Below are 26,740 nucleotides of genomic sequence, written 5' to 3' on the forward strand. Positions count from 1 at the left end.
TCCCAGGAATGTAAACTAGCCGACCTCAGGTTGTGGACACATAAGCCCATTTCCCGCCACGCTGCTGGCTACGCCGGTTACTGGAGTTAGTTTTGAACTGAAATTTTTGTTTTTGATTTCGTCCAATGCTTCAGAAAATCCTCTCAAATGGCCGGGTTTATGTACTTCGGCACTTTCTGAACTTCCTATTTTCGCTTCCACTAATTGATTTGACCTCTGTAGTGGCCACTCACGTAATGGTGGAAAGCGTTTTTCACCTCCTCTATCAATCCCAAATCTCAAGGGAACTTTTGCTTAAAAAAACAATATAAGGTTAAAAAGAAATAAAAATTCTTCTAGCTTTTAAATTGGATTTTAAAAAATCTTCTAGTTTCTAAATTGGGTTCTTCTCATCCATCTTTATCCTCTACAACCGGCGGTAATTTTCTATATATGCATAATTTACCATCTGAACCATAACTATACCAAAATCTATATCTGTGCTAGGTTCATCTAACTAATCTGCGATATGAGGTTCGCTAGTATTACCATAATCCAGTCGTTCTCCAGGAAGATATATACCAAATCTTAACCCGGCATTAACCATTTCAAATATAAATGGTTGAAACATCCATCTTCTTAATATTCTTATTATTCTTACAAGTAGAACATGCACATATCAACTTACCTGGTTTTGCTTCCACTTATCGTTGGACTAACTCTATAAATTCACTAATACCTTGTTCATATATATCTGTAAGAAAAATTGTCTTCAGATCCATATAAGTTTTATCTATCCAAGAACAAATAATTAGGAAATTTTTTTTGGGGTTTGTTGTGACTTGAAAATTAATGAGGGGCAGATGGTATGTATAGATAAACATGAGTGAATTCCTGACGGAAAAACAATCATCGGAAACCGTCAAGAATTTCTGGCGAATTTCCAACGGGTTCTATGTTTTATTGAAAATCTATCAGGAATTACAATGGTTACGTCAATGATAGTTTTTTTATCCTGATTTCGTCAAGAATTTCCTGATGGACAAATTTTATCAGGAAGCCATCTGAACTTCCCGAGGAACTGTGTTCATCCCAACAAATTTTCGAATTTGCATTTCTAACGGAATTTCGTCAAGAATTTCTTGGAAATTCTCGACAAAGTGTTAGCTATATGAGAGGCGATTGTTAAATGCAATGTGCAAGGAGTTAAGAAACTAAGATGTGAATTTGTGTCTTCACAGCTTATCAGAGCGGTTAAGAGGGAAGATTCAGCATTACAACTTTATGGAATAGTTTATGATATCATTGTTTTTTTTCATCAACATAAAAAGGCTCAGCTAAGATTTTGCATACCAAGATGGTAACTCCACATCCATATGAACGGCAAATGACAGTTGATTCATGGCACAACGTGCAAGACTATATGCCCTTGTATTCTGCGTCCAGGGTATATGAAAGCTTTGAGTGATTAAAAGTTCATTTCAGGATCTTGATATCTTCCATATAACTTGCAAAGTCAAGTCATTCTTCTGGTTCTTAATCTATCTTCACGAATTGAGAATAATCTGTTGCAAACGTGATGTGGCACTGTCGTAAATTGCTGATACATTTCATTGCCCAGATGAGCGATTCTACTTCCAAATGAAGTGGTGAGAGACAGGCCCTTGCATTCCTTGTCCCTGTCAGTCCATCAAAGCCTTCAAGCATACTATTCTAACCTTGTCCCGAGTGATTATCTTGTTCTTGTTATGACCCATCTGTAAAACACCATCTTTCCGGTATGGAAGGTAAACTTGTCACCTCAAGTTCCCTAGATTGGGTGACACTTTGAGTGATCGAACAATGTGCCTCAATCCAAATTAAAGATTTGGTTTCTGCTAATTTAAGATTATCTCTAGGATTATTATCTATGTTGATAAAAGCTTTATTATTTTTTTCTTCCCAAATATATCATAAATCCCAAGCAAATTGATGCTCATCCATGTGCGGATAAACCCTCCAGTATAGGTAATTTAAGTTTACGAAGAGTGATTGAAAAGAAAAAATGTATGGGTTCGATGAAACCTTTAAGAGAGTCCAGACTTGTAGAGCCGGTGGACATTCAAAAACACAAGGTTTTTTACTCCCCGGGTTCTCTGCATCTTGCACACTATATATCCCTTTTTCCTCTCGCTCGCAGATTTTCCCTTACTGAAATACATCCTAACACTATCCGATATCATTGCTTTGTCTATTTTTTTGATGCAATTTCCTTTTGATGGATTTTGGGAGGAAAGAACAAACAAGCACTAGCTTTTGTTACAGCTTGTCAGAGCGTTTAGTGCTCATTAATGAGAGTTTGCTTTCCAGAAAGAAAATTCGTTGTGTAATGTAATGTGTATGTAAGATTTAACGTGTGGTTTTCTTGTATATGTGTTATATACTTGCATCGTTTTACAATGCTATATTGTGCCATATAGTAATTTTGATTAGGTATGATCGAGCAATTTTGACCGACATTAGTCTAAGCGCCTAACGTAAAATGTGCAGACTATCACATTAAATAAACTATTAATATTATGCTAACACAGAAAGAATGTTCTTAAATCAGCTAAATTAACTTCAACTTTGATTACCACAAGTATTTGTTAAATCAAAACGTAGAAATATTAATAAACTGAATTTTGAAACATAAAAACGATAATTAACCATCATCTTAAAGCTTTTAAGAACCACCAGAAGCTGCTTAGAATCGCCTAATGCTGCCTAAAGTTGAATGTGATGCCTATTAACCCGTGTAGAACCATACTACCTCCATTTAATAACAAATCATTTAATTTTAACACGTCGAAAATTAGTATCCGGTCTGTTGACCGCAGAGTATGTATAATTATTCGTAGTCGTCAAACTAAATCATCCCTTGCAGTTTCTTGTAACCTTCAGAAATTACTAGGTTTATGTCATAACCTTTTTATACACACTTTAATATATATATGAAGGGCTAATGTATCATTGATACGTACCAGAATACTTTCACATTTAGTTTCGCTACAACAAAGGTGATGTTTCGTCTGTTCTGCTGTTTCATCAGCTGCACCAAGATAAGACCGTCGTCGCCTCAACCAAAAGTTGTTGAAACGGGCAAGAAAATACCAGCATCTCCTCCTCTATCCAAAGTGGCCACAACGGAGAAGAAAAGCCACGGCCGTCTCCGAGACTGCCAGTAAAGGCTTCAGGCCGTTGCAAACGCTATGGTAAAAACGCTGGCGGTGTTGGAGGTTGCGGTGGTGGATGTGGCAGTGGTGGATGTGGCGGCGGCTGATAGCTAGTTATATTGAAGACATGAGGTTTCGTAGTTAAATGTGATTATTTTCTTGTCGACAAAAAAAAAAGGTGATTATTTTCTTGTGCTTGGTGTGTTGCTTTATTAATTTAAATAAAATGGTTCATATACAAGTGAATAAACACTTGTGTAAATGTGAATATTTTGTGTTGCATAAATTTTAGTTTATTATATTAGACTAGATGCTCGATTTTTTTTTTGTCATCTGATGCTCGATTTTATCGAAGAAGATATCACTATAGTACTTGTTTAAAAGGGGTTTTATGGAGAAATTAAAAAAAAAAAGGTTTTATGGAAGTGAATTTTTTTTTGCTTGTTGCAAATGTAACCTTAATTGATCAAAATATAGATCAAACCCACAGTCATATTTAAATTATAATATGAACTTTCAACCATATACAAATTGGGGTTTTTGCCAAAACTAACCCACAACTTGATTTTAATTCCAAACTTATACCCAAACTTGAATCAAATGCAAAACTAACCTAAAAGCCTAGTGAAATTACAGCTCAGCCCCTTGTGACCAAACAAAAAAACAGAAGCCATTTTTACGAATATAGCCCCAGTAAATCGTCTGAGTCGTCTGAGATGTTGGAAGTCGTCTGGACGACTGAAGTGTAAGTCGTCTGGTACCAGTTTATTTTAAAAATAATTTATAAATCTTGTAAAAAAATATTTTGATGCGTAAAAAATAAAAATCAAGTAATTATAAACAGTTTTAACTGATATAAATTAAGATATGATAAAATTGATTTGTTTTGAAGATATATGAGTGGAAGTAGTGAATCATGAAATACTTTGGTTTAGGAGTTTGGCAAACATATGTTGTAGTATTGTATGTATTGTTAGGGTTAGATTTTGGAAAACTAAAATGTTTTTTTTTAGTTTTCACCTATATGTGTTTATTTCTGTGTATAGTAAACACTTTTCAAGTTTGATTTGGTTTTATGAAGTGTTTAATTAGTTAATTAAGTTTATGTTTAGTTTAGGGTGTGGACGACTTATATTTCAGTCGTCTGTTGAATAATTTACCCGGACGACGTATATTTCAGTCGTCCAGACGACTTACTTGTAAGTCGTCTGGAAAGTCTTCTATTTTAGTTTCCCGCTAAAAATATTTAATTTCCCGCTAAAAATATTAAACTCTTCTGGACGACTTACATGTAAGTCGTCTGTTTTAATTTCTTCACCAGACGACTGAAATGTAAGTCGTCCAGGAAGTCGTCTGAGTCAAAAATATTTAATCTAATTGGATTTTTTGTCTCCCTATATAAAGAAAAATTTACACATTCTCTCTCCTCCTCTCAAATGGCTGCAACAAAAATGTAATGTTCATCATTCTAAAACTCTCCAACCTCTCTCTAATCTCTTTGACTTGAAAACACCAAACTTTATATGAATTTTTCAGTTTTGTCTCATGTATTTCTTACTAATCTATCTCTTTTGCAGGTTTTTAATCAAATGGTACTCATCTTCCACTAATTTAGAGGTAGATCTATTAATTTTAGATATGTATTTTTGTGTGTTCTATAAATGTAGATTTATCTAATCTTCCACTCATTTTCTCTATTTTTAAGTCATTTGAACGTTTTTGAATATGCAGGTTTTTCAGATCTGGATTTGATGTGCAGGTTTTTCAGATCTGGAAGACTTCTGGGACGACTTACCTGTTAGTCGTCTGGAAGTCGTCTGGAAGTCGTCTGGACTTCTTGGAAGTCTTCTGACAAAGTCGTCTGGACTTCCAGGAAGTCGTCTGGACTTCCTGGAAGTCGTCTGGACTTCCAGGAAGTCGTCTGGACTTCCAGGAAGTCGTCTGGACTTCCAGGAAGTCGTCTGGACTTCTAGGAAGTCGTCTGGATTTTTCTGAGCGTTTTGGTAAGTTCTTATGTCTGATTTTTCTTCATTTGGTAACTTCTTGTTGTATAAAGTTCTTACTTTTTTCCCAAACTAAAACTCTCCAAACCCACTCTAATCTCTTTGACTTGAAAACACCAAACTTTATATGAATTTTTCAATTTTGTCTCATGTCTTTGTTACTAATCTATTTTTTTTTTGCAGGTTTTTAATTATTTGGTACTCATCTTCCACTAATTTAAAGGTAGATCTATTATTTTTAGATATGTATTTTTGTGTGTTCTGTAAAGGTAGATTTATCTAATCTTCCACTCATTTTTTCTGTTTTTAAGCCATTTGAACGTTTTTGAATATGCAGGTTTTTCAGATCTGGATTTAATATGCAGGTTTTTCAGATCTGGAAAACTTCTGGGACGACTTACTTGTTAGTCGTCTGGAAGTCATCTGGAAGTCGTCTGGAAGTCGTCTGGACTTCCTAAAAGTCGTCTGGACTTCCTGTAAAGTCGTCTGGAAGTCGTCTGAACTTCCTAAAAGTCTTCTGGCAAAGTCGTCTGAACTTCCTGGAAGTCGTCTGGACTTCTTAGAAGTCGTCTGGACTTCTTAAAAGTTGTCTGGTCTTGTCTACTCAAGTGGAATCCAAGCTTGTCTTTGTAGATGAATGATCTATAATAGTTTTGTTTGTGATCTGTTTTATGAATTGCATGTATACTCTTTTAGTTGTGAATTTTTTGTAAAATCAGTAATAATGTTTTCCAAGATGTATTAAATGTGCTAACAATGTGTTTACACATTTACAAATCAATGAAATAATAGACTTCAGTAGCCTTTTTCTTATCTTTGGATCTCTCATATGCAATAATAAACTCCAATGGCCTTTTTCTCATCTTAATAAACAAGAATGTTGGTAAGAGATGGAAACAAACAATAGTAACTAGTCAAAGCATATCATATTTTTTATAAGTTTGCATTGAAAAACTTAGTCAAATTTAGTAAAACTAAGGGAGAGAACATATTTTGTAAATATGAGTTTTACATATCTTGAAGTTACTTATCACTCTTAAAAATACAAGTTATTCAAAAACTAACGTAGAAGACTTAAAAACTAGTGGAGAAGACGCGGACGACTTCAATCTAAGTTGTCTAGACGACTAAACTATATGTCGTCTGGTCAACGCAGAGGTTATTTTTGCAATTGACTTTGAAATCTGTTATTTCGGACGACTGAAAGTTAAGTCGTCTACTATTGTTTGGTTAAAAAAAAACTCCAAAAAAGCTAGACGACTTACATTTCAGTCGTCAGAGGTTAGTTTTGCATTTGACTGGATTATTTCAGAAGTTTGACTTTTTGGACGACTTACATTTCAGTCGTCTAGTGAAAATTAAAATAATAATATTTTTTAAAAGTAGACGACTTACATTTAAGTCGTCATAGGTTAGTTTTGCAATTGAAAAAAAAACTTCAAGATTTAATTATATACAGACGACTTATAATTCAGTCGTCCACGAGACGACTGAAATGTAAGTCGTCCAGGATTTACGAGGTTTGACCAGAATCTCGGAAAAAAATCCTGGACGACTTACAATTAAGTCGTCTGGTGGACGACTGAATTATAAGTCGTCTGTGTATAATTAAATCTTGAAGTTTTTTTTTTCAATTGCAAAACTAACCTATGACTACTTAATTGTAAGTCGTTTACTTTAAAAAAATATTATTATTTTAATTTTCGCCAGACGACTGAAATGTAAGTCGTCTGGGGAAGTCAAACTTCTGAAATTATCCAGTCAAATACAAAACTAACCTATGACGACTGAAATGTAAGTCGTCTAGGTTCTTTGGAATTTTTTTTGAAACCAAACAATAGTAGACGACTTAACTTTCAGTCGTCTCAGGTTACAGATTTCAAAGTCAATTGCAAAAATAACCTCTGCGTTGACCAGACGACTTCCAGGTAAGTCGTCTACAGCCAGACGACTGAAAGGTAAGTCGTCTACAGCCAGACGACTTCCCAAGTAAGTCGTCTGACGAACAGATCTGGAAAAAAACTCGATGTCATACCTTAAATTAGTGAGATAAGTTCCTTAGCATACATAAGGCTTCTCCAAGCACACAGAATCACAAACGGAAGTCACCCACCCATAATCGTTAGCTTCTATGACTCTATGAACCATAAAAATTTTAGAATCAAAATCTTGAGTTTTTTTAGCTCATTGTGGAGAGAAAATGAGATATATGTTGTGTTTAGTTCACAAGAATGGAAAAAGAAGAAGGGTAAATCGATTTTAGGAGCATTAAGAGCTTCAAATTGGTTGTTCATGGTGGTTGTGGTAATGATGACAATGGCAATCTTGTAATTACTTGAAGATGATGAGGGTGAGAGAGTAAAAATGTCATTTTCGAAAAAAAAATAAAAAAAAAATTGATGGCATTTTCGTAAATTATATGAACTTGTGGGGTGAATAGGGCAAAACCAATTTTCAAAAAAAAAGAGGTTAGTTTTGTGTTTGACTTTAAGTTATAGGTCAATTTTGCAAAAATCCCATACAAATTTTGCATAGAATATTTCACTATATAATTTCACTGAAGATTCCAATATAAACTTTGGTTACCACGTGTACTTGTTAAATCAAAAGTTATAAATGTAAATCTATTAAACGGAAATTTAAAACATAAAATGATAATTAACCATCATCTTAACGAATTTTAAAAACCAACAGAAGCTGCTTAGAAGCGTCTAATATGGGGCCTAGAGCAGCCTAATGTTGCACATGATTACTATAAACCCGTGTAGAACCAGTAACAATTTTTCTTTTGTTAAAGGGTTGACACAGTAACAAATCTTTTAATATTAACATGTCGAAATAATTATCACTGTCTGTTGACCGCTAAGGCCTCGATTGGTAGATCCGATGGCAAAACAGTAACATTATGCTTTCGAAGTACATAACCAATTTGCTTTCATAAATGCAATTAATACTGTTATTGGTAAAGCAGTAATGATTTATATATAAAACTAGGGCCGGGCCGCGCTTCGCGCGGCGAGTGGATTCGCTAAGTAATTGACATGATTTTTTAAAATAATTTCTAAAATTCAATTATATATTTTGTATAGGGCATTATTTCTATAAAATCGCTTTATACTGAATTTCAGAAAATTGAACCCCAAAATCAATGCAGTTAAGTAAATTATGTGATAGATGATTTGTCTTCTGCTTTTTATAAAATACGTATCATTTATTTTTTTGTTATAGATCACTACAAAATGACAAAAGAATAATTGTTAAACAAAATGAATAATATTTCAATCAGATATACATAATCAAACTAAAATAGTTATTGGAAAAACACATAATACTACCCTATATAATTTTACTATTTACTTAATGTTTAAAAGAATTTTAATGTGGTACTTATTTGAAAAAATACTTAGAAATGGATTGACATTTGTTTATGTTCCATGATGTATAATTAATTATAAGATTAACTTTCTTTAATTAAATGATTTTGGAAAAAAATTAGTTACACTACAATTACTTATTGTCATTATTGCTAGATATATTATGTAATTTCTGTAAATAAAAACATCAAAGAATCCCTTTGGATTAAAAATAATTGGTACTAAAACTGATACTAAGATAATTAATTTTTAACTGCAAATTTTAACATTTTCATGGCGTCTCCTTTGGTCTTTCTTTTGTTTGATATTTTTAATATCCATTCTTCATCTCAGTGGATTGTTGTTTTTGGGTGTCATCAAAGGTACAATAGACACTTCTTTTTTACAAAGTGTGTTTTGTGTGTTTGAATTAAACCAGTTAGTTAAATCTTGAGCAATTTTTAGATATTCTTAATCAATATAGTGAGCCATTTATCTTGTAGTTTTAGGGACTGAGTTGTTTTTATGATTCTGTATTTGATCCTTTCAGATTAAAATCATATGAAAATTTTATTAGTGTTTTTAAATTTGGGATTATTTTGCTCTATGTTTTTTATGTCATAATTTGTTTTAAGGGTGATGTGTATTTGTGTTATCCGTTGAACATGCTTAGACCACGAAGAAGATCATCTTGAGGCTTCAGTGCCAAAACTGCAAGCACTCTCTCAACACTCGATCAAGGTAAAATGAACTATCTCCATGCATTAAATTTTTTTAATCAATTCTAGTGTATTCATGGGTCTTACATGTTATTCTAAAAGGTGACATCGGCCTTGGGCTCATCACTGTTCAAGCGATGCAAGAAGAAAACACTGAAAAGCAGAGCACTAAATAAAAAATGAGACAACATGTCTGGCCAAGAGTCATAGTACTCAAACGAACTGTAAGACATCAGAGACGAAGAACCCTGAGGTGCAACTTCCATCCCCATACTGAAACGTGTAAGCGCAAATGTTGTTCTGAGTAGAACAGCCTGAATTAGAGGACTGAACACCCCAGCTGCATCTTTGGTCAGAACATGAGATTGGTGTCGTTGTTACTGAGCTCCCTGGATCAGAGTAAGTCATAGCAACAGATTAATCTCAAATCAGAGGATTTTAAAATAAAAAAGACATGAAAATCACAAAACATCACAGTGAATCACATTAACTCAAATCAGAGAATTTACTTGAGGAGTTTACTGGTTTGAGGGCAGCCATTGCAAAAAGCACAACTAACCCACAAAACATCACCTCATGTGTCAATCTGTACGTAAAAGGCTCTTGGGGGAGATCACAGCCGCAATTTCGTGTAGTATGATCTGTTTAAAATACGAACACCAAACTGAGCAGAAGACAACAAAACCAGAGAAACAACTATTTGATTGAGACATGAGAAAAGCAGACAATAACTCAAACACCTTATAGGCAATTAAAATCATGTATTGAGAAGATAAAGATGGAAACTTTAGTTACCCAACAACTAAAGGATCAAAAGTTCCCTTGACAGGATATTTAATAATCTGCCGTGTGACTGTAACAATATGTCGTATCTAGCTTGATCATGCAACTTGAGTTGAATGATTTCCATCTCGTGACTAAAGGGAATAGCTTTTTCCAGTTTCAGCGCTGCCTGAACTCTCATCCTCATCTCAACTCCATCTCCTGAAAAATAATCTTTGCCATAGCTTTTTTCCAGTGGCAGCTAAGATCTTCCACCTCCATCTGGTTTGTATTGAGCCAAGAGTATATAAGACAAAAGCATAAGCAATCCATAGTGTTTATCAACAAATCTTATGGAGAAGAAAGAGAAAAACAAAAAGACAAACAAAATCTAGAGTTTGATAAACATAACAGCCGTGGAAGAACAACATTTGCTTTCAAATCAGAGTGGAAGACAAATGATGCAGCCATTATAGAAAAAATAAGAAATCTCTCGATAATAGGAGATGAAAAGATGATGTTCAAGGGATGAATAATTACCTTTTTATAGGAGAGAATCACAGACTGGAAACTGAATAAGATTCATTGAATTCTTGATCGTGGTCCTAGTGGCGAGGAAGAGTTAAGTTTGTGTTAATTATGCCAATCTCTGCAACTTGTAACGGTTCGGAGGTAAGACAAAACGATCAGAACATAAATGGACTTTGAGATTATTGACAAAATGTATACGAAAATCTCAGAACTGCAATTGTTAACATACAGAATGGAAGATTCCTAAAGCTGGTGAACCCTAAATTTCAGACTGAGAAGAAGATGCAAGTGTCATGGGCCAGCCCATGAACATAACACAAAACAATAGCGAAGCCCGTAACAATTAAATGAGGAAACCGTACGTTTTGGTCAAGTGGACACGTGGCCGGCTAGGAAGAGATGAATTAGTGATGTGGAGGCACAGGAGAGAGGCAAACAATACTTTATATATATAGATTAGTATATTATTTATAATTAGCTTATTTCTGAATAATATAGGTATATTATATTTATAATATATTTTTTATTTGTTTATTGGTAATAATGAATTATATTTTAAATGTGAAATGATTTTACTGAAAAATAAATTTAAATTTACTTTTTTTATAAAAAATTAAAATTTATTTCAAAATTTATTTCTTTAAATTCAAATTTTTTTTAAAAGTTCAAAATTTATTTTTAAAAATTGTTTTTATTTTAATTTTTTTAACTAATTTTTAAAACAAAATAGTTTGATTTTTTTTAAAAAAATTAAGTTATACGAAAATTTTTGGATATAAATATTATTTGTAATACTATTTTTAAAAAAATTGAAATTATTTTTAAAAATTATATAGTTTTTGGATATACATATTAAGGTAATCCTCCATAATAGTCTCTTTTGAGTTTTTATCTCAAAAATAGCACTAGAAACTAAAAATCACAAAATAACATTCATTAATACACTAAATGACCTTATTATCCTTGCTTTATATTAAATAAAATAATAAATTAGTAAATCTCTCCGATCTTTCTCTCACGACTCAAAATCTCTATGATCTCTCTCACGACGGGCCGCCGACGAAATTTCACCAACTCCGGCGACGATGAACACTGTCGTCATCTCCGACGAGCACGAAGCTTTGATTCTCCAATGCCATCTCGGTATGATTAGTGTTTATCTTGTTTGGTTCACAAAAAAAAAGCTTAGGATTTTTGAATTGATAATTAGGAATTTCGATTTGTTGTTCTTCGGATAATATATTTGAGCTTGTTTTGTTGTTCAAAACGAACATGTAGAACAAAATCATAATTACAAAGAAGGAATCTCAGGAAGCTTCATTTACAGAGCTTTATCCTCGTGATTTTCGTTATGGGTATATGTCAAAGCCTTCCTGTGTCATTTGAAAGCACTGGTTGAGAAATATAATTAATGATCCTCTTGAGCTGTGTTGAACATTCAGGTCTTGCGCTTATCTCACGACCTCTCTTGCCATCATTACTGCTGCTCTTACTGCCTTAAGCTTAGCTTTCCAAAGAGACAGGTTATTTTGATTTCTCCTTTAATTTCTACTTTTATATCCCTTTTTACATATTTATTTGTTGTTTGTTTGCATCTATTGAATGTGTTTAGAAAATGTGTGTGACGATGTTTTAGTTCTCTTGTTCCTCTAAAAGTTATAGCTTTTTCTAGTTCACAACATACATAAAAGTTAAAACTTTTCATGTTTTCTTTATTCGCAACTGTAATGTGCCTAAGATGACTGTTTAGTACTGCGTTTTTGTTGTCCAGCGAGGGAAAGGTCCTTGGAAGTTGTTGGAGCTCAAATCAAAGGCTGCTGAATTGTGAGAACACAAGGTTTTGAGGTAATGTACCTTTTGATTTTCTTGTTTTCTAGATACAGTTGAGAACAACATATGCTATTCTCGAGAATCAGTTGAACTACATCAATTGCTTATGACATTGTTAGTCTCTTGTTTACTTGTGCTTGTGAAACTGTGTAGTTTTTTTTTAAAATTTCTGGAAGGATTTGTGTAGTTTTAGGAAAAACTTCCAGAAAATCTGATGGTAACAAATTTGAAAAACTTTTTTCTTGGTGTCTTGTTCTGCTTAAGCATGTTGATATCGCATGTTGATATCTTTGGTAGGCTCGTGAATTTTCTTATGACATTGTTAATCTCTTGTTGTTTGTGCTTTTGAAACTGTGTAGTGTTTTTTAAATTTTCTGGAATGATTTGTTTAGTTTCAGGAAATCCTTCCAGAAAATCAAATGATAACAAATTTGAAAATAATTTTGCTTGGTGTCTTGTTCTGCTTACGCATGTTGATATCGCATGTTGATATCTTTGGTAGGCTCGTGAATTTTCTTATGACATTGTTAATCTCCTGTTGCATGTACTTGTGAAACTATGTAGTGTTTTTTAAATTTTCTAGAAGGATTTGTGTAGTTTCAGGAAAACCTTCCAGAAAATCCTATGATAACAAATTTGAAAAACTTTTTGCTTGGTGTCTTGTTCTGGTTATGCATGTTGATATCGCATGTTGATATCTTTAGTAGGCTCGTGAATTTTCTTATGACGTTGTTAGTCTCTTGTTGCTTTTACTTGTGAAACTGTGTAGTGTTAATAAAATTTTCTGGAAGGATTTGTATAGATTCAGGAAAGTCTTCCAGAAAGTATGAAGGTAACAAATTTGAAAAACTTTTTGCTTGGTGTTTTGTTCTGCTTATGCATGTTGATATCTTTGGTAGGCTCGTGAATTTTCTTAAAATTTCAGGAAGGATTTGTGTATTTTCAGAAAAGCCTTCCAAACAATCGGATGATAACAAATTTCGGAAAAAACATTTCCTTGTTTACGCAGGATAGAAACAAGATGAGAGATTCAGTACCTCTCAAACTAGCACTGCTTGGACTAAAGTACCCTATTAGTCCAGAGCCAAAAGAAATATTGTCAATAAATTGATATTCAAACAATAAAAATAAAATATTGGTAGTTATATCATTATGAACATGTTTTTCCAGGATGCGACAGAGCCTTTGACTGTGATCATTTCGCCAAACAATAAAAAGGTAAACACCCCCTTCGCCAAACAATAAAAAGTAATTTTTAGAAGCTTTTGTACGTGTTTGTGATCTCCTTCCTGTTTTTTTTTATTGCAGATGGAAACAAAGGCAACAAATGAGACACCTACCTTTCTAATAGCTTAATCGAGTACTGAGAATCCAGTTTTTACTCCAAATCAGACGCAGTAGGTACATGCTCAAAATCTTGGAGTTTTCAAATAATTTTTGGAAGCTTTTGTACGTGTTCATAACCCCTTACTGATTTTTTTTTTGCGGATGGGAACATAAGCAACAAATGAGACACTTGCCCCTCCAATAGCTCAACCGAGTACTGAGACTCTAGTTTTTACTCCAAATCATTGCAGCAGGTACATGCTCAAAATCTTGGAATTTTCAAGTCGTTTTTGGAAGCTTTTGTATCCTGTTCCTGATTTTTTTTGCAGATGGGAACAGAGGCAACGAATGAGACACATGCCTCTCCAATAGCTCAACCGAGTAATGAGACTCTAGTTTTTACTCCAAATCAGACGCAATGGGTACATGCTCAAAATCTTGGAGTTTTAAGTAATTTTTGGAAGCTTTTGTACGTGTTCATGATCTCTTTCCTGATTTTTGCAGAATGAGGCAGAGCCATCATATGAGACGCCATCCAAGCCGAATCAAGCAGAAGAAAATCTTGACGATGAGGTCAGATGTATTCTTAAATTATAGTTGAATGTATTTTGGAAGAAGAACTATTGGTATCTATATCATTATGAATATGTTTTTTCCTGAATATTACAGAGCCTTTGACTGAGATCATTTCAGGAAATAATGAAAAGGTAAACACTAGTCTGTTTAATATATAAATACAGAAACTCTTTCATAACTACAACTTAAACTTTTTTATTTCTTTTTATAGGAAAATACACAAGCTTTGGATAACACACCTGCCCCTACAATGTCTACACCAATTCTTGATCAAAATCAGAATGCTGATGTAAGAAAATATCTTTAGTAAAAATGGCTTGTAATTTTTCTACATAAATCTCTTACAGTTTTTTTTTTGTTTTATAGGCTGAGATACAGACTGAAACTCAAATTCTTCCACCTAATGTGACACAACAAGTATGCTTGTTTTTTTACTTTTGGAATTTTCAATTTATTTAGGTTGCTTTTGTACATATACATGATCGCCTTCCTAATTGTTGCAGCAACTATGTTTCATTTTATTTAATTGTAGAAACTCCTCATAAATACCTCTTTTATTTTATTATCACAAGAGGATACACAGGTTGTGTATAACACACCTTCCTCTCCAATATCTTCACTAATTTTATTGATTCTTTATGAAAATCAGAATGCTTTAGTAAGAAGAAATATTTAAAATGTTTATATAATATTTTTCTGTTTAACTAACTCTTACAATTTCCTTTTTTCTTATAGGCTGAGACAAAGACTGGGACCCATTTTTTTTCCGTAAGAGAGAGAGAGAGCCATCAGATGAGATGCCATTCCAACCGAATCAAGCAGAAGAAAATCTTGACGATGAAGTAAGATTTATTCTGAAATAATAGTGAATGTATTTTGGAAGAGAAACTAATGTTATTTATATCATTATAAACATGTTTTTCCAGGATATTATAGAGCCTATAGCATTATGAACATGTTTTTTGTAGGATGCTACAAAGCCTTTGACTGTGATTATTTCGCCAAACAATAAAAAGGTAACAAGCAATTTTTGGAAGCTTTTGTACGTGTTCATGATCCTCTTCCTGATTTTTTTGCAGATGGAAACAGAGGCAACGAATGAGACACCTGCCTCTCCAATAGCTCAACCGAGTACTAAGACTCCAGTTTTTACTCCAAATCAGACGCAGCAGGTACATGCTCAAAATCTTAGAATTTTCAAGTAATTTTTGGATGCTTTTGTATGATCCCCTTCCTAATTTTTTTTGGGAGATAGGAACAGAAGCAACGTTTAAACGATGTATAAAACTACTTCAGTTAGTGTAGAAACATCAATGAAGTTTTAAGAGTATCAGAAGTTTCAGCTGTCTTGAAGCATTTTTAGGAATTTTATTAAGAAAATCTTAATGTGATACTATTATAAGGCATATATGTTATCTAAGATATCCATCAAAATATTTTAAAGATAAAGTATTGATCTCACATGTGTTCCATAGTGTAAAGATGATCACAAAGGAAAATGATTACTTTCTTGGAGTTGATGAGGGTCTCTAATCTTTGTATATGTTCTACTGATACACTTCGTCTCTACAGGAACCAATATCTTGTCATAAAAGAATCGCAATATCTCTCTTAAGTTAGCTTCACTGAGACACTGACCAGTCAGGTTTCTGGGGTTAATGATCACCATTGCCCTTACCTACCATTAACCATGTGTCTTAACCAATAAAGAAACTTCTGCATCAACAGTTTTACTCACTGTTTCCTTGAGAGCGAGCCTGAGTAACAAAAAGTTTCTTTTTTTTTGGGGTCATGTTTTTCTTCTTCTTCTTTTTCAGTTTCATCTCTGGTAATTTCCTCTGCAGCTTGTTTCAGGAAGGACCAAGAACTGATCGGAACACCCGCTCACCGGAACCGGCATTGACCCGATTCTCACCTGAAAGAATATGCTTCGATATCCACAAACCCAACAATGAATCTACTAATTTTGCTAATTTCAAAACAGGTTTAGAGAGTATAGTATTGAAAAATCTGCACTTTAAGAGCACCACTTTAAGGATCCTTCTAGCAAACCAAACCAATTTGCTTACATGTGTTCACGAGAAAAGCAGTGATATAAACAATGAGAGAAAGTGATGAAAATCACAGAGAATAGACTTGGAACTATGAAGATAACAACATCCTTTTGACTTCGGAAAACCCAGAAAAGGAAAAAGCTTTCAGATCAAGATAGAACCTCTGATTGCATACTGATATTTCTTCACGTCTCTGTTGAGTGACTCGTAGTTACTAGTTTGAGAGACATTTTCAGAACTGACTTTTCACACAAATAGTAAACACACTTAGCTCGATTACGGAGGGAAAGCAGAGATGATTAAAGTGGTGATGATGGCGATGGGGATGAGCGGCGCTGGAGATGATGACGGATAAAATGATTAACACCGAAGATAATGACGGCCGATATGATCGACGCCGAAGATAATGGCAGCCGAGATGATCAACGCCGAAGATAATGGCGGCCGAGATGATCGACGCCGGAAATGAGGCAAGCTGTCGTCGTCGATTCATTATTTCAATTTTCAGAAAAAAAAATATAATTAGAGAAAGAAATGGGTTAAATGGTAAATTCTCATATTAAATGAATTTTTTTTTGTGATTTTGGGCCTTGAATTCTAGAATGGAAAGAAAAAAGTTGGTATATGGCTATCTAAGGTCATTTCTCTAAATATTACTCCCTCCGTTTTTTATTATAAGTCGTTTTAGAGAAACTTTTTTGTTCCAAATTATATGTCGTTTTCGGTTTTCTATGTAAAATTTATTAATAATTAATGTTGTGTGACCAATAGTAATATATCTTCTATTTTTCTATTGGTTGAATTGTGGTTAGGTAAATAATCAATGATGTTTTTGTTTAGAAAATATAAGAAATTAATGGTTTTCTTAATCTACGTGCATAGCTGTAAAACGACTTATATTAAAAAACGGAGGGAGTATTTATGATGTTATTATACAAAATAAGTTAATTCTATTAAACTATTTAATAGATTTTATATATTCTAAATGCAAATGCTACATCAAAATCTTCATATGGAAACATTCAGTAGAGAGCATTTGGAGAGCATTTACGTCATCTAAATGCTATTTAATGCTTTAAAATAAAATTTGATTGGATAAAGAGGAGCAAAATGCTTATGCTTAAGTATATATGAATTCTTCGCAGTCATCGAAATACATATCATACACTTCTATACATATATTTGAAATGTTTGAATACTCGACTCTTAAAACTGTGATAATGTGATGTTTCCGAGGCATAAGTGTAAATGTGCATCTCATTTTCTGTTTGACTCTTAGTAGTATTAATCAAGAATCAAAGTCCGGGCCACTTTTCTGCTCGCAGGATTGAATTGTGCATTTTTTTAAGGGCTTTTTTTTGAAATAGCTAAGAAAAATAAAAGAAATTAGTTTTGTAGAGAGAAGGTAGAGAGAGATAGAAAGAGAAAAGAGGAGAGATGGTGGGATTTTAGTTATATAGTGAATTTTGTGCCAAAAAAAAAAAAAAAAAAAAAGTTATATAGTGAATTATGGTTTTTTTAGTGTTATCATCCCCAATTTCCCTTTCTTTTATTGTATACTGTAATTTTGTTTATGTATACTGTAATTTTACATATTATGTAGTTGTCAAACTGTAATTTTACATTTTATATAGTTGTCAAACTTTCACGGCAGTTTGGGATTATATTAAAGGGCTTTTAAGGGTATGACTGGTTTTCCCGCTACCACCCGCAAACGCAGCTTTTGCGGTTAGTAGCGGTTGCTGGCGTTTTGCAACAATCGCTCAAACCGCTCTAAACCGCTCCAAATCGCTCTGAACCTCATAAATTCAAAAGCTGGTTCCAGCTAGCGTTTGCGGTTGCGGGCGTTTGCGGGAGGATAAAAAAATTATTTTTTTTCCAAAACAATATAAATACAAAAATAAAAAAATTCAATAAAAAAATTAAAGTGAAATTATAAAAATGCTAAAATATGTCAATTAAATTTTAATTAATATTATAAAACTTTAAAATAAAAATATTTTCTATATTTTTAAAAAAATTAAACTATATCTTTCTAAATATAAATTTTATATTTATTATAATATTATTATTTTTGATATTTTTATAATTGTATAAAATGTAAATATTATTAATTTATTATTTAACAGCTGCTGCATTTGGTAGTTAACCAGTCATAAGTATCCCGTAAACGCACAAATTTCTAACCGCAGAACCAGTCGTACAAATCTCTTAAAACCGCTAGAAACCGCAACCACTCGCATCCGCAAACTCCCGCAACCGCAACTGCAACCGCTGCAGTTAAACCAGTCAGGCCCTAAATCACATGTTGGTATCAGTATTCAGACAACTTATAACAATGCTTATACATTTATTGTTGACATTTGCTAAATTGGATAATAATGTGTCGAATGTTATGTTGTTGCTTCTGCCCCAAGAAGAAAAAGCAGCGGGATGTGAAAAAAGGAAAGAAACATGGAGGCCTTGTTGTTGTAAAGCCGACTAAACCCAGTGCTGGCTTAGATAATAGATAGCATGGCTATCAATGTAATCACCCCGGGACACACAGTTAAAAGCCTAAATTTTCAAAATTTATTTTAATCGGATAATTTTATAAATAAAATCACTTTTAATGATAATTTTTAGATATATATATATATATACATTTTTTTTCTTCAACTAAAGTTTCTTTTTATCTAACTAGATTTATTATTAAAATTTAATATAAATAGTTTTAAAATACCGTAAACATTTTTTGGGAAAAAACCAAAAATTTATTTCTAAAAGATTAGTTTTGCTCAATTAATAGATTCCACATTTATTTTAGCTGGTCCTAAAAAGCGTCGGAATAAAAGAGTAAAAGCATGGCTGTGCCTTCATTTATGCAAAAAGGCATTTGCTTTGGGCCACTCAATTTTGTAAAACTAACGATTCCGCCTTTATTAGAAAATATTTGATTTATTTAGATAAAAATGATTTATGTTGAGTTTTTTACCTCTATATATAGATAGTATGATTAAAGGTTATGATTTATAATATTATTTGAAGAAAATGTATGTATTATAATATCTTTATGTTAACATTTTAGATTGACAGGCTAATATCATATGAGTAATAATTAGTATGCAAAATAAATTAATTTTCTTATGGACATTTTAAAAATACTATGGTAAATCATTTGTTAAAACAATTCCAAAAATATTGTACGTTGTTTTCAATGATACTGAAGTTTTGAAATATAGAATATCGTTTCATAATAAATAAAATTAATTAAAGTTAAATCACGTTTATAAATAAAATAAAACATTTGGTAAAAATTTACAATCGTCTTAGGTCCCTCAGTCTAGGCACGGCACTGAGTAGAGGTAAGGCGGCAGAGAAGTGAGGTAGAGACGTCCACAGTGAAATGGTGGTGGTTGTGGTGCTGGAGGCAGCTGCGGAGGTGGATGCGGTTGAAAGATGATAGTTCGATAATTTGTTTTGTAATGATAACTTCTTGTGTTTGTGACTTATTTTAACCTACTTTTTTGTTAGAATGGAAATCGAATATTATACATTACCTACGCAATATAGACGGCATCATGTATTTATTTTTATTCTATTAAATTACTATATAATTTAGTTAGTTTCATGTATTCTATGCGAAGACAAAGTTCTGGGAATTGAATTTCAAATGAATCATTTTAAGTTATGCTACTGAATCCATAAATGATTTATTGTTGATGCACAAACTTTTAATTCTAAACATGGTACTCCTTATTTGTGTTTTTGTTCAAGTTGTATCTATCCTCCTATTAGTTTAACTCGTTAATTTATGTTGATCCTTTATTTCTCATATTTAGTGGAAATATTAGTATCCTCTAATAAAATTTAGTTAAAGTTAGTCATTTAGACTAATTAAATAATAATAAGCTGGTAAAATTAAAATACTAAGAAGCTTTAAAGTTAAAAAAACTTAACTATGCCAAATTAATGGTATGAAAATTATCAGAAATTTATTGTATTATAGAACTCGACATATTTATTTTCTAAACATAATTTATTTAATGAATACAAAGAATAGTTTATCAGTGTATGTATTGTCATGGACGCGCTTTGGAATGACTTTCAATCATCCAACCTATTTATGGTGATCTCATTGTATAGTTGATTCTTCATTGTTTATACATTTTGATATACCCACAGACCCGTAACAGCTGACTTACTGAAGATTAGTTCTTTCAGACTTAATCTTTGAGTTTATGGTCAAAGAAACAAAGTGATTAAGTTGTCACGTACGTTTTTTTTTCTTGGAAAGAAAAAGTAATCAAGAAGAAGATGTCACACTTATTAATTATTTTGCTAGTACATTTGAAATTCCTTTGCAATTGCTTGTAATTTTCATAAACAATTTAAAATGTTTAGAGTTATGCTATAACCTTCTATACATTTTCAAAGTATACGACAACTTAGATCTATATAAAAGGCCACCAAAAGTCATAATTTTGCATTCAGTTTCCAAAAGAAAAAAGAAAAGAAACAATGAAAGGTTACATTATTGCTCTTATAGTATGTGCCTGCGTCGCTATAATCGCGGTTGTTCTTATCTTATGTTGTCTTCAAAACCGCAAAAAGAAAAAAACGTGGTCTCCTCCACCGCGTCCGCCGGTAAAAGACGTTGAAAAAGGTAGAAGCAGTGTCGCAAGAGATGGAGGGCTTGTTGTTTTGACAGGCACCGCTGTCACCACAGCCGTTGTAGCTACGGCTGTAACCACCGGAACCGCCGATGAAATTAGTGGTGGTGGAGGAGGCGGGGAAGGCGGAGGAGAATGTGATGGTGGTGGAGATGGTGGAGGAGGATGTGGAGGTTGCGGTGGTTGCGGTGGTTGCGGCGGTTGTGGCGGGTGTGGAGGTTAAAGGCTGTATAGTTATTAGTGACGTAATAGTGAATTTGCATGCAAGGTTTTAAATTGTGAATGTAAGGTTTTAAGTGTGATCTCCTTAATGAGATAAAAAAATTGTAATCATAATTAATGGGATTGTAATAAGGTGAATATAACCATTATATATGTAATCTAAATTTTATGGTTTTCTAGATAATTTTTTTTAGTATAACTAGTTACTACTGAGAAAGTCTTGTATATTAAATCTTCAAATACAACTTTGATTACTCAAAAATTAACTACGTAATGAAAAAAAAAATTAACTACGTAAACGGAATGCCTTCTTAAAAAGTTAATTTCAATTTTTTTTTTTGCTTTTGTTTTAACCATATGTAATGTAGACTTATACCACCAGACTAATTTTTGAAGGAGAATATAATCGTTGAATACCTCACTTTTCAGACTTTTAAATATATTTAAACATGCATGATACCATTTCAATTGGCAAAATGGAAGTTAAAAATGATTCAAGAATGATTAATGTCTCCATCATGACTTTGCTATATAGAAGGGGTAAGAAAATTGGAAAACTATGTTTCATAATGTCATTTTTGTTCATAAGAAGAGGCACCCTAATAAATGTACTGATAAATTAGCTAGGAAGGCTATAAATATTAATGTGGAATGGATGTGGTTCCATTGTTGACTTGTTGTCCTTCCCTTTTAAAACATCTTGTAACATTGTAAAGATGATATTAATCAATAAAAAGTTTTTAGTCGAAAAAGAATATCAGTCGAGTCAAAGGAACAAAATAAAAGGTCATAGTGCTAAATTTTGTTGTATAAGAAGTAAATAATAAAAAGAGAGTGGTACAGTATGTATGTTATTAAACTTAACTAGATCTCGACCCGCACAACCGTGCGGGTGTTATTTGTTATTTTTTATACTTCACAATTATGGTTAGTCATATGTTTTGATGGTTCGAAATGTTATATGCATTGATGTTATATGCATTGATGAAATGTGTTATTGATGTTTAAACAACTAAGTCTAAATAAATGATTTGGAATTTGGAGTTTTTTTCAACTTTATTATTTTCAAGTATATTTGATTATGAAACATACAATTTGGATAATTTTTATATTAATACATATAAGCTAATAAAGACACAATTTTCATAGTTTAGAATTTGATATTTTTTATATAGATAATAATTTATTTGGTGATAATGTAAGTAATATATTTAAATTGTTTATGACAAAATCAAAGTTATATATTTATAATTTATTGTTTCAAATTATCAGTGGTAACTCTTTATTAAAACATGGACACTAATTAAAACCTTAACTCTCAATTTAACATTAAATTAGATATTTTACTAAAGGTATACTTGTATTTTAGATTTAGTCATACATATATGTTAATCAGATTATTTGTATGATCTAAATTTTTAACTCAATAACCTACGCTAAGTCTAATTAATAAAAGTCCACTTCATTTAAATTATTATAAAAAAATTGTAGAAATTATTATTTCTTATTCTATAAAAAAATAAATTAGTATTCATTTATAATAACATTTAATATTAACTACGAATATTACTATTTAATAGTAAATTTTTAAATAAATAAAGATACTTAAATGAAAATGAAGATGTATTAAAATGTAATCTTAAAAAGATATTTTTAGATATTTTATTTTAAAAATATTAAAATAATATGTTAGCTAGATTATATTTAATAATAACTAAGTTAGTTGTAGAAGAAATAAAGGAATTTAAATAAATGTAGTGGTCCAACATTGTTATTAATTAAACTTTGAATTCTTGATTTTATGAGTGATTTTTATATTCTTACAATTAAATATTTTATTCCCAATATATCTTATATTAAAATTATTTAACGTATTTTGTTTTAAATGTATTAAAACTTAATTTACATATATTAAATAAAGTTATTTGTTAATATTCTTTTAAAATAAAATATGCAAAGTTTGGAAACCATAATTCTATAGCTAAGATATTTTTTACGATACCAAAATTTTAAAATTTTGCCAAAATCAAATTTTCAAAAATATTTATTTTTCCGTTAAAAAGTAACGAATGTTTACCATACATGTAAGTTGGCTTTGGTTTATTGATTTATAACCACACTATTTTGGAATTGGTTTACTTAAATAGTGAATTGCTTGTGGTTATGTTCCTTTGTGCAGAGACTTCATATATGATTGATAACATATAAATTTACATAATGTTGAACTTCTAGACCTCTCTCTGAGCTTCTTTCATTATTCTCAGTCACAAATCCAAACCCACGACTCTGGTCGGTTTTTCTATATATTGTATATATCTCTTGAACTAAACAAATGTAAAAAGAAAGAATATTCAAAACCAAAAGTATGAAAGTTCCATCTAATGTTAATATATGTAGATATATTCAATCCACACAATTCTGAACACTGCAATAACTATTTCAAACCAGAGATGCTCCGACTGTTCCGACTTTCTCAAAGAGCATAGTTAAAGCCTGGCTGTCAGCATCATAAGCCAAATTTTCAACGAACAGCTTTGCTTCTTCCAGTGGCTCCAGGAATTCGCCACCTTCACTCACATCTCCTTCCTCATTTGAAAACGTTGCGTTTGGGTCAATTATCTCCTCAACATGTAAATATGTTAGCTGACAAAAACTGTGGCTAAGAAGTTACCATTCGTTGTCATTTTTGTAGCCTGCAGAATGTAGAAGCTTTCTTCCCTGCTGGGCCATCACTTGAGCTATTGAACATCGGTGAAGTTTCAAACTTTGAACGTACAGAACCATAACCAAATCAGAAGACATCATGATTGTCTCCACAAGTTAGAATCAAAGAAAAAAAAACAAAAAATGTTTCCTGGTGGAGTCTCCAACTCATGATGATTGTTGATAAGGAGATTATCATGCTCTTTCTCACGCCTCTCATCTCGAGGAAGAAAGATAGCTCTTCATCTTCCTCTGTCATCATAGAAGCCCTAAGCTGTTGTCTCTGCCTCTGCTGAATATCCAGCAATAGAGACTCATGTGCCCTAAAGGTTCAATTCATCTCTCAACCAAATTTACAGAACACTAAGAGTCCTATCTCTATTTTGATATTCTTTTGTTTTAAAATATTGATTGAAGAATTTAATTTTTCTTCTACCTGATCAATGGATTTCAAATTGCTTTTCTTCAATCCATCTGCCTCCCATCCCATGGAAACATCTTTGTCTCTGGAAATATGAATCCCGTGAACTATTTTCTTTTTTTACATCTTGGGCATTGGTTATAGGTTAAACCAGTTAATATACTGATTAATGATTAATGTAATTTAATTAGAATTGATTAATGATTAGTGATAGTTTATTTTATAAGGAATGGTCTATTTTAAAATATCACACATGAAAAAAATCATGACTTCTGTTTTAATATATAAGATATGAATACACGTCTAGACTAATTTGGTTCGAAAAGTTATACCAGAAATTCGAGTTTTGTTGATGCTTAACCGGAATAATACACGGTTCGGTTAGAAATAGAAAAGAAAACACCAAGACAAAGTCAATGGTCAATGAGATGAATTACGAATACAAGTTTCCAAGAGCTTCATATTTTTAACACAAGTAGTCATCGTCCACACATATACATATATATATATATATATAGTCTTCATCTTGTTCCCTTCTAAGAATCAAATCATAAGAAAGATTCAATCGATGAGTGTGGTTGTGGCTATAGTGTTTGGAGCGTTTCTCTTGCTAATGTTCATCCTATGGCTCATCCATTTTCTCTACCATAAAGGTAAGCTAGACGTGGCAACAAAAGCAGCTATAGTTCCGCAGTATGATTGAATTTAATCGAGATTGTGACAACATGCAATTTTGATATTTATGTGAGATGTATATTTACTTTTGTAGGAAATGATTGTATATGAGTCTAGGAGGGTGTTCCTAGTTTTACATGACAATTTTAGTTCGATGTCGTAATTTAATGTTATTTTTATGTATTTATATATAGGTATGTTTGCTTATTCTTTTTATGTATCTAACTAATATATAAAAGGGATTGAAGGAGAGATTTGAAGCTGTCCACGTCACCTAGAAAAATCATCCAATCAGATCACACTTTTTTGATATGTCATGCAGGTTTCGTATGGGCTATTTTCACACTTTCGTATGGGCTCTGATTTATTATTAGGCCCATCAATGATAGTACATCTGCATCTTTCGGAGTCGATAGTCTCCCCCCCCCCCCGAGACCCTTCCACTTCATCTTCTCCAAACGTCTGATCTTTCCCCGTTACCTTCACAATCAATGACGCTGTTAAAGCTATTCTTCAATTGTGTGATCCATCTCTCCTTGATACTTCTCTTATTCAAATCTATGTCTCTTAACCTAAATCCATCCTAAATAAAAAAAACTTAATCTGGAAAAACTACACCCATGGCGATGAAATCCACCGCAAAGTCTCAGCTTACCACCGGAAAAGCTTCCGTCGCCATGTATTTCAACGACATCTCACCAGGACGATCTGAGTCACAGCTTCGATTCCGGCTAATCCACTTTTGGGAGGCAAGAAACATAGCCAAAGCTCGGGCCTTTCTTGGCTTAGAGCTCCTACTCATTGATGAACATGTATGAGTTCTAATCCCCTAACTTTCATTCCACTGTACTTTAAATCAACATCATTAAACCTGAATTATTCCAACTCCTGCAGGGGACTGTGATGCAAGGTTTTATATCCTCTAATCGTGCTGAAACATACCGGCCTCATCTCAAAGCAGGAGCTACTTACACTCTTCAGATTTTTTTTGCCACCAGAAGCAAGGAGATTTATCGTGTTGCTGATCAGAGTTTAACAATTTCATTCTCCAACGGCTCTGTTCTCGCTCCCCTTGACGACGATGACATACCCGTCTCTGTCTCTTTCCCGGCAGACAGGTTCAGGTTCCACACACATGATGATTTCCAAGCTAACCGTGGACTCAGGGGCGACCTCTACGGTAATCTTGATTTTAAAAATCTGTGTTGTATTTAGATATCTCTACTAATCTTCAAAAAAATTGTTGTAGATGTCGTTGGCCACTTGAGGCTGGTGAATGGACAGTCTCTCATTGACCGCCCCGTCCTTGATGAGGCCGAAATAATCAGCATGCGTCATGTTTTGGTACATTTGCAGACGAAAGAGTATGTGTTTATTGTTATTATGATCACAATCTCACGTTCTGTAAAGCTTACTCTCTAGGACATCTTGATAACACTTAAGCTGTTTTAAATAAATTTTTGCAGTGGAGCCGTTATGAAGCTGTACCTTTGGGACAAGGCTGCAAAAGATTTTTACAAGAAATTCACATCCAGTGAAGACACTAATCAATTTTTCCCATGTCATAACCCACCCACTGCAAATACAAGCGTTTCCTGTTTGCCTCATTAACTCTCACTTGGGTCAATGCTCTTCACGCAACCTCTATGTTAATGCTTGATAGTTTCAGAAAAGAATTAAGTTGTGTTTGGTTGCTCATATCTCATTAGTTTAGGCTCCTGTCTTACGTTGAGTTATGTT

The 26,740-nt window shown here is 32.7% G+C and overlaps 2 protein-coding genes and 1 long non-coding RNA gene across 3 annotated transcripts; 2 read left to right on the top strand and 1 right to left on the bottom strand.

The window, feature by feature from the left end:
• Window positions 1–9,271: 9,271 nt before the first annotated feature.
• LOC106361970 lies at window positions 9,272–10,903 on the bottom strand. The gene is made up of 4 exons (XR_001272998.3): window positions 10,551–10,903; window positions 10,044–10,292; window positions 9,758–9,889; window positions 9,272–9,637 (listed from the first exon to the last, which is right to left on the bottom strand). It is a non-coding gene; the product is annotated as an uncharacterized LOC106361970 (long non-coding RNA).
• A 9,295-nt stretch (window positions 10,904–20,198) lies between these two features.
• Window positions 20,199–21,391, top strand: LOC125597610 (PE-PGRS family protein PE_PGRS47-like). The gene has a single exon (XM_048772210.1). It carries the CDS (start codon window positions 20,828–20,830, stop codon window positions 21,200–21,202), a length of 375 nt encoding a protein of 124 aa, XP_048628167.1. The 5' UTR covers window positions 20,199–20,827; the 3' UTR covers window positions 21,203–21,391.
• Window positions 21,392–25,620: 4,229 nt separating this feature from the next.
• On the top strand, window positions 25,621–26,611 carry LOC125597614. The gene is made up of 4 exons (XM_048772212.1): window positions 25,621–25,812; window positions 25,895–26,180; window positions 26,250–26,364; window positions 26,467–26,611. Exons 1-4 carry the CDS (start codon window positions 25,621–25,623, stop codon window positions 26,609–26,611), a joined length of 738 nt encoding a protein of 245 aa, XP_048628169.1.
• The last annotated feature ends 129 nt before the right edge of the window (window positions 26,612–26,740 follow it).

The sequence above is a fragment of the Brassica napus genome, unplaced genomic scaffold (genome assembly GCF_020379485.1).
Source record: "Brassica napus cultivar Da-Ae unplaced genomic scaffold, Da-Ae ScsIHWf_1506;HRSCAF=2102, whole genome shotgun sequence".
Lineage (NCBI taxonomy): Eukaryota > Viridiplantae > Streptophyta > Magnoliopsida > Brassicales > Brassicaceae > Brassica > Brassica napus.

Coding starts and splice junctions, on each gene's coding strand:
- LOC125597614 (XM_048772212.1), top strand. CDS start 25,621: ATGGCGATGAAATCCACCGCAAAGTCTCAGCTTACCACCGGAAAAGCT. Junction 25,813..25,894: donor TCCTACTCATTGATGAACAT/GTATGAGTTCTA, acceptor CAACTCCTGCAG/GGGACTGTGATGCAAGGTTT. Junction 26,181..26,249: donor ACTCAGGGGCGACCTCTACG/GTAATCTTGATT, acceptor AAATTGTTGTAG/ATGTCGTTGGCCACTTGAGG.
- LOC125597610 (XM_048772210.1), top strand. CDS start 20,828: ATGAAAGGTTACATTATTGCTCTTATAGTATGTGCCTGCGTCGCTATA.